We start from the raw sequence: 9,247 nt of genomic DNA, 5'->3' as shown, positions 1-9,247 counted from the left end.
GTAATGCTAATTAGTGTATTGTCTTGCAGAATTTATTCAGGATTTTTACGTTTACCGAATCGTTTTCGCTTACTTTATCGTTTTCAGTAACTGGAAAAACAGGTCCAGCTTTACAATAAATCCTTCAAGATATCCCACGATGAGCTGAGATGATTGACAGAGTTCATAAACTCTTGATAATGCTGTTGTTCTTCACAGCAGTCACCTGTGAGCTGAGACAGTAGGCTATCCAGTTTTCAACTTCCAGAAGGCCTATTTGAGTTAGGGCCTACCTTTTAAGAAAAAATTAACAATAGAAATGCGTGTAAAATTTTACACAGTAGCCTAAGTAAGAAATAAACACGTGTATTACTCCTAAATTAATGCGTAATTAAATAATTAATGTTTACGTCTTATCAATGAATTATGTATGTTTTATTAATCAGCCACTAGATGGAGGTAGCATAAGTAACTTTAAATGTTTCTGCCCTAACTAGTGACCAAGGCAAGTTACCCGGGATAAACTGCTGCCCCTCTCTGGTAGTGTCTTGCACAATAATAGGTTATATTTGCCAATTTACAGATTCCAATTTGACGACCATGTGACAACATGCCCCGCTATTAGGCCAACATGTGTTCAATTAGGCTATCTTTTTTTTCTTTCTCAGTAGACAACAACGGTGGAAATGTCAAATACATTTAATAATGTATTTATTAACCAGAAATTGACCTATACTGGCTGATTCCATGTACAACAATGGAAATGTCAAACAGAATAGTTGTTTATTAGGTAGGCTATAGGCCTAGTTGATTATTTAGTATCCAAGACTTTCGCAGAAATTGACCTTCAATGAGTAAAATAGTCTACCCACTGGAGTAAACAGTGTGTCAAGTAAATGTAAACGTTCTGATAAAGCCCAAAATATATTTTCTGAGCACCAGAGCATTAAGTGAGCGGTAGGTTTGCATCTCATGTGCATCTACAGGTGGCTGAAAAAAATCCCATTAAGGAGAACAGTAGCTGCCTGCAGAGGCACAGAATCCACCCCCAACGTCAGCTGCGGCACAAACGCACGTACACGAACATCCTCTTCACTTCATTTAGACTGTCGCTTGGAGTGGATATACCGGGAATGGGATCTTCAGCGAGAGCTAAGAAAAACTTTAAATTTTTCCGCGTTTATGTCCTTCAGAGACTCCTCTTTATCATGCGGGAATAACTGGGAGCAAACAAAAGCAAGACATATTATTCCAATGTGAAGAACTGTAGTATAGCCTATAGTTGAGTGTGAAAGAAGTTTCCTGAAAAGAAATACGAATGGGATAAATTCTGTAAACTAGATTAGTCTGCATAAAAGGAATTTTAATATTCGGAACCTTTCCCTAAATCAATTTGACAGATTTGTAAAATTTGCCAAAGTATAGATTAAAATCAATGGATTAAAAAATATTTTGTTTTTAATAAATAAGTAAAGTAACATTAATACTTAATTATTACTTATATTTATAATAATTAATACTTAATTATTAATACTTATTCATACTTTTTTTTTAAAGAACTGCGCGTTAAAGTGTCGTTAATTAGGCAAAAAAAAAGAATAATAATCAAAATCATTTAGGGCCATAGTCAGTGGTATTTTAGAAGCAGATTAGTTTCCTGCAAGAGTTGCGCGTGTGCATGGAGAGTGGCGCCGACACCTGTTCATATTCACCATGGCGAAGTGGTTTAAAGATTTTCCAACGAGTTTGAAGACTGGATCCGACCGGATCCGTTCTGCTTCGGAATCGGGAACTCAGTCCCGTCCCAAACCGGTTCTGACGGTCAGTACTGGTTCGAAGGGGAGTCTGCGTAAAAATTCTGGAGCGGAAAACGGGGGCAGTGGTGGTGGTGTGGGTTCGCTGCTCCACGGGAGAAATCGTAAAAACTCGGCCATCGAGCTGGGACGGAACCACTCCAGCACCGGCTCGATAAAAGACGGGAAGATATGGGAAATTCTGATCCCGGGGAAAAGTAAGAAGAGCACCAAAATGGAGGGGTTTGAAGACCATCGCACCCTGCGGACCACCAGTCTCGCTGACGCGTACACGAGCAGAATGATCAAGGTTAATGATCCAAAATCCAGTGCAGGAGGATCATCTCCAGACAGCGAGAGGGCCAAGTCACCAATCAGGACAGAAACGGTAAGTTTGAGAATGGGGCAACACCATAGAATATAAATAATAAGAATTACATCATGTACATTTTTTCTAAATGTGCAAATTAATCTCTGAAAAAAAAAAAAAAACACTAACCTCCTTTACTTTTAAGGTTCTTTATTGGAATTTATGGTTCCATGAAGAACCTCAATCATCCATAGAACCTTTCATTCCCACAAAATGTTTATCTCTATAGATGAAAAAGGTTTAGATTTTTAAAAATGTTCTCCACACTTATGGGGGCAAAATGGGTCTTTTAAGTTTTTTTAATGGTTCTTTTATTGTTCTTTTAACTTAAATGCTGGTCTACTTGCTAACGACCTGAAATAAGACCAGCTCAAACCAACTAAGACCAGCTTTTTGGGTTGGTATAGGATGGGTTTTTCAGCAGAGATAAAGGAAGAACAGCCCTGATCTGAGTGATAAAGTAGGCCGCAGAGACTGGTGTTCTTTATACTCCAGTTTTCCCTGTCATCCTGTTGACTGTTAGAGCCAGACAAATGTTTTTGTTTTTAAAATTGAGATTAATATCTCCCTTCCAGTTCTTTAATATCTTCTTCTCCCCTCCCTCAGCTCTCATCTTCTCTCTTTCATATCTTTTTTTTTGGTCCCTCCCCACATTTCACTTGATCTCCCTATATTCCCTCTTCACCGAACTGCTGTATTATAACCAGACACCGTGAAGCTGAAAAGCAACAAACACAATGAAAGCCCTTTTCCTTTCCTCTCTTCCGGTTTCTTTTCCTAGTCTTCACTCTGTCTTTGTGGGAAACACACTTTTGTGTTTGCATACACACACACCCTTACTCACAAATACGCAAAGAATACAATGTCTACACAACACAATGGCTCCGTCCCATTCTTCCAGTCCCTAGTGAAGGCAGTGTTTGAAGAATAATGTCACCTGATACACAGACTGTATCTTCTCCCATTTACCGACCCCTCCAGCTACATACACTTTGAACATAATAGCACAGAAATCAGAATCTCGTGAGGTCACACACACACACACACACACACACACACACACACACACACACATTATTATGTCCAGAGGGAGAATCAGAGAAAGAAAGGGAAAAGATGGGCTGGAGAATAAGCACTCTTCAGAGGAACACTCTTCAGCTATGGGATGAAATTTAACTCCAGGTTTTGACTAAATGCTCTTTTTAGCTGGCTCTGCACTATTTCTGAAGTAGATGATTGTAGAACCTCCACTTGTGACCATTTGTATCATATTATTTACAGAATATTGTAAGTTCATATAAAGTCAAGCTCAATCAATAGCACTTTTGGCATGACACTGATTACTTTGATAATTTAATGTTACATTGATATGTTAGAACAGAAAGACAAAATTTATTAGCACATTCATTTAAACTTATTCCTCCTTTTCCTTAAAAAAAATTGTTATATATATATATATATATATATATATATATATATATATATATATATATATATATATATGAGGCATGTACAATGGAATAGGGCTGATCCATAACATAGTGTTATGTAGTGTAGTCTCAAGAATGTTAACATTATTTTTGCTAACTAACCTTTTCTGTGTAGTAATATGCAATTTTATACTTTTTTTACAATGACAACACAATACCCAAACCATAAAACAGCCATAAAAATTAAGAGAACAATTTACAGCTCAAATATTAAACAAGTTTCAACAGAAGAATTCAAATAAGTGCTTTTACAAACATTTTTAGCTGCAGATTTCTGCTTTTGAATTCTCTAGAAATTGGTCCTATTTATTTATATTGTAAGTGCCTTACTTAAACCTCAATTTCTGCATCCTTGTCTTTTAAGAAATGAGGGACGAGACAAAACATTTGTTGTGCTTATCAACATTACGCCACTAATTCTTTTGATTGAGCTGAACTTTTACCTAACTCCGAATATCTCTGTCCTCTTGAGGGTGTAGACGTGAACACAAATCACTGATATCTCTTTCTATTCTTCTTTTCTTCTCACTCATAATAGATCATCCTGGAGGATTATGCTGTCCCATATGATGCTGAGAAAACAAGGGAACAGAGAGAGGCTGAAAGAGAAGGAGAGAATGATGGCTACATGGAGCCTTATGATGCCCAGCTCATAATTACAGGTACACCACCTCTTCTCTTGTTTACCTCACTTTATTCATCTAAAACATTTCCCATACGCAGTATGACAGTGTCACGAGTAGATTTTCAGGGATTTAAAGGGTATGAAAAATCACGACTCTCTCCCCTCTTTGGTGGTTTCCACGGTGACAGTGTTGTGCTGGGACAATGGGTGCAGTTTCCTCTTTCTGCTTCCTGTTTCCTGTCTGTGTTTCCTTTGCCCCATTCTATGGACAGGAAGTTGACCCCTGCCGTCCCCCCAGTATGCATGGCTATGTGAGAAAGACCCCCCCCCCCCCCCCAGCACTCCTCACTCCCCCAATCACTTCCCAGAACTCAGGAAGTGGCCGGCTAAGCCAGCCAATCACAGACTCGGTCTGACTTTCCTCTGGTATTACCATTGTTTTCTCACACAATAGGCCAGACACAAAATGACAGCAAAGAAACAGTGAGTGAAGGGAGAATGATGGAGCTCTGGGCAATGTTTTTTTGATGCTGAACTTTAAATCTTGAAGAATTAATCAATGCATACATACATGAATTTAAGATGAAAGTAAAATGTACTAAACTGAATGCAGTGTTATGCAATTATGGGTGAGAATGGTAGAAAATGCTAATTTTTTTCTTTTCTTAACAGAAGAAAAGAATATATATATTTTTTTTTTTACAATTTTTCATATAAAAACAAATTAAACAATTCAGTCTAAATGTAAAATCTAATCTCAGAACCTAAACTTATGATTTGTCTTGGTATTTGTTGGTATACTACGGATTCCGCTTTGACTTAGTCATTATCTTCTGTGGTATCACTCTTTTTTAAAGGTGATTAGAATAGATTAGAATAGAATAGAATAAACTTCTAAACTTCTATCGTGCCACTCTTTCAACAGTTAAACAGTGATTTATTAGCAAAGTGTCAGACAGATGTAGGAGAAAATTCACTTGGTGTATTAATTGAGCAACAACAGCACCATTAGCTCTAACAACTTTGCAATTACTATTAATACTTATTTAACAAATATTGCGATATTTAACACATTGGATTAAAAAAGATGAGAGAGTGAAAGAGAGGGAACTCTCATTAATGCTGACAGCTTGTTTTACATCTTTAGCATACAGGCTGTTTACTTGTAAATGAAGCATCTGGATGTGCATATTACAGTAGGGATTTTTAGGGACAAGTAAGGCCATCCTTTTCCTATTTACAGTGAAACTGAGAGTGATTTATTCAGTCCAACTTAATGATACATTTGAAAATGTCGGCAGAGGTTGGCTTCTCAAATACAAGATCCATAACAGAATGTGTTATATTATTGTTTGTAAGTGTAAGAATATGTGGAAGCTTGATAAATGTGAGACTAAAGGTGCAGTCTTTTCTGGAAAGAGTTCTGATCAAACATGTAAATGGATGTCCTTACGCAGAGATTCGCCGACGAGGCTCGAAGGACTTGCTGAAAGTGTGTGTAGTGTTGAATGGGGGAGAAAGTGAGGGGTCTGGACCTCCTCAGATCTACGATGTCCCATATGAGGAGGTTCTGGAGGGAATTCCTTTGACCCGGCCTGAATCTGACCCCAGACCACCAGCAGAGTATGAGCTGCCCTGGGAGTGGAAGAAGGAGCAGATTGTTAGGGCACTGTCAGGTAACAACAATATTAAAAAAGCATCTTCTTTATTTAGCATTACATTTTAGCGATACATAGACAGCATAATGAGGAAAAGTATTAAAGTCATTTAAAAGTTAGTTCATGTTATTAAGGAAGTTATGATGAGCAGTTGTTCGAAACATTTGGGATAGCTGTGAAGGATAATTACTGGCAGATGCCCTAATAAAAACTATGCTGGGGGTTGATGTTTCTTTCTGTGTACAGCTCAGTTTGATGGAATAGAGCGCATGTCCAAGGAAGATTCAGGTTCTCCTACGGTAAAACAGCAGACACTGAGACATAAGAGCTGGACCCCTAAAACTCTTCGACCGAATCCCCCGTCCCCGACTTCCCCTTCATCTCCCTGCATCATCCCAGACAGTGAGACACCAATAGTTGATCCCACCCTGCCCTTGGAGAAACAGAGGTGTGTGTGTGTGTGTGTGTATGTGTCATAGAAATGTGGAGATTTTATGTGGGTTACCTGAAACTCAAAGAGTAAAATGATGAAAATAAACCTGTAATGGGATTTTGTGTGCTAAAATACCCATAAATTAACAGGTATGACATCGAACATGACCAACTAGCTACTGCGTATATTAGCACTTATAATAAAGGTCATCTTAACCTTACTTTACATGTCTGGAACTCTATATCTTCAGGAAGAAGGTCAGCACTTTGTGAATTTGCACAATAACATTGTTATAATAAAAATGTGCACACTTTTGTGTTTTTATTTTGTGGTATATTTTTAATAATTTATATATAATTTTGTAAGAAGTAATACTTGGTTTCGCACATATTTTATTTTATATTAGGTTTGGAATAATTAATTCAGATTTTTTTTAATATATATTTTAAAATGATTTCTAAAGAATCATGTGACTCTGAAGACTGGAGTAACGGCTGCTGATAATTCAGTTGTGCCATTACAGGAAAAAAATAATAATTGTAAAATATATGATATTTCACAATACAACAGTTTTTATTGTATTTTTGATCAAATAATTGCAGACTTGGTGAGCATTGACATCTTTCAGTGATTCCAAACTTTTGATACACTACAAAATTTAAACACAAAGGGTCCAAAGTTTCATTATTAAGTTTATTATACAATTATTATTATTATTATTATTATTATTATTATTGCTGTGTCATAATTCACAAAGTGCATATAACTTTTATTGAGTCTTACATACTCAAAAGTAAACATTTGGTCATCATTTTCTAACCCTTGTGTCATTTCAAACATGTATGGATTTCTTTTTTCTGTGAAAATTGTTTTTGTCCATTCAGTGAAAGTTAGTGGGGTCCTCAACAACACTGGACCCCATTGCCCTTTCACTTTATGGACAAAAACAATGAGACATTTTTCCAAATTCCAAATAAAATCATACATTTTCATTTTTATAATAAGTTTTAGTTTGAAAATGTTGCTTTAACACAAAAAACATTTTGAACAGTTGTTCAACTTTCTCAATGCATCCTAATTCTCTTCTTATACGTTTTATACCTTCTCTAATCATATTACATAATTGTACTGTGTAGAATTGAAAATCTCCTCCCTTTTCCCGTCTCTGTCTCTCTCTCTAGCTGGTATCATGGCAGTGTGAGTCGTCAGGAGGCGGAGGCTCAGCTGCAGCACTGTAGGGAGGCCAGCTTCCTGGTGCGAGACAGCGAATCAGCTACCAGCAAATACTCCATCGCCCTCAAGTAAGTGCATGCTTGTGTATCTCTGAAATCAAGAGAACACGAAATTAGTTTGTTAGCAGTCCTAAAGTGCTGACGTAGATGATATAAGATCCTTATTTCCCTCTCTCAACAGGACGAGTCAGGGATGTGTGCATATCATCGTAGCGCAGACAAAAGAGTGCGGCTACACACTGGAAAAAAGCAGCTGTGTGTTCCCAAGCATCCCAGAAGTGGTGCACCACTACTGTACCCAGCGCCTACCTTTCACCGGGGCAGAACACATGACTCTACAGCACCCTGTGCCACGCACACATTAAACACACACACACACATGCAGAACTTTTACATATACACAGCGTTCTCTGGTGTAAAGACATGAATGTACAATACCGTGGTGCCTGCCAATCGCATGCCATCAAAACAGTTTAAAATTCTGTGTCTTACTGTACGTATCTAGATATGCCCATGGAAGGGAGTAATTGAATAAGTGGGATTTTATGTATGTGTTTTCGCCCCTTTGAAAACTAGGTTTTACTCACTAGAAAGACCAAAGGAGAAAATATATTAGACAAAAACTGTAGTTTAAATGCAACAGTTTACGTAATGTGTATCTGTTGCAGACTTCTGTTTTGTTATTCCCTCATTCCTTGTTTGAGCGTGCTGGGACTTCAGCCTCACAAGTTCATTCCCAAAAATGTTACTGATCTAATTTTGTGCCTGAAGGAGTGAATCGCTCCTAAACTCCCCCTGCTGGCAGAAGTGACAAACGGCAACTTTCCCTGGAGAGATTTATTTTACTCCCTTTAACAGTGACTGAATTTAAGTGGCAACAATCTGCACAGTTTATTTTTTAAGGATCCGTAGTATAGATTCAGTTTAGAAATATAGTTGGTTTCTCATAGTAATTTATCTTCTAAGAAAAATCAAATCACTTCATCACACATTGGCAGTTCCTGGATAGCTGGGGTTAGATCATTAGTTTGGATCAATACAGCAAATTGAAGCTGGCTCGTTCATCAGATATATGAGTCACTGCTGTTGATTGGCTAATGTTCTTGTCTGTACGTGATGAAACTTTCTATTGATTGGTTAGAGTTTGGGAATAGTGGGATGTCGAACGGATTTACTGACCGTGTAGTCATGCTCCGATTCCTGGAGTAACGAATGTGGTATCACTCTCTGGGTGATGAAGTTACATGTAATGTACGTCTTTTTGTTTAAAGGTAACAGGTTCCATTTTAATCTTAAAGGATGCTAAATTTGATTATTGTTTAATCTAGAAATGTGATGGAAAAAAGCATGTTCACTGAAGATTTTGCCTTTGTACAATGTAAGACTGTGCAAAGCCTGAAATAAAGCAGATGATGCTAAATTTGTTCAATCTTTGTCTCTTCCAAATTCGCACATAAAAGTCCCTGAAGAAAAGTAACATATCAGACCCACAACAGATCTATTTATGCTTAAAAGTATATTTCACCCAGAAATGAAAATTACCCCATAATTTACTCACCCTCAAGCCATCCAAAGTTTACATGAATTTCTTCTTTCAGACAAATGAAGAGTTCAAATGCAAAAGCCTAAGTGCCATCTAAAATGTTCTTCTAAAATGGCTATTTTCT

General features: G+C 37.3%; 1 protein-coding gene across 1 annotated transcript; it reads left to right on the top strand.

Moving 5' to 3' along the window:
- Positions 1–1,049: 1,049 nt before the first annotated feature.
- Positions 1,050–9,000, top strand: LOC128031119 (SH2 domain-containing adapter protein E). Its single transcript, XM_052619356.1, has 6 exons — positions 1,050–2,160; positions 4,171–4,294; positions 5,715–5,933; positions 6,162–6,363; positions 7,530–7,649; positions 7,762–9,000. Exons 1-6 carry the CDS (start codon positions 1,693–1,695, stop codon positions 7,943–7,945), a joined length of 1,317 nt encoding a protein of 438 aa, XP_052475316.1. The 5' UTR covers positions 1,050–1,692; the 3' UTR covers positions 7,946–9,000.
- Positions 9,001–9,247: the final 247 nt, after the last annotated feature.

The sequence above is a fragment of the Carassius gibelio genome, chromosome A16 (genome assembly GCF_023724105.1).
Source record: "Carassius gibelio isolate Cgi1373 ecotype wild population from Czech Republic chromosome A16, carGib1.2-hapl.c, whole genome shotgun sequence".
Lineage (NCBI taxonomy): Eukaryota > Metazoa > Chordata > Actinopteri > Cypriniformes > Cyprinidae > Carassius > Carassius gibelio.
The sequence above is the reverse complement of the archived record's forward strand: the minus strand, read 5'-3'. Positions and strand labels throughout refer to the sequence as shown.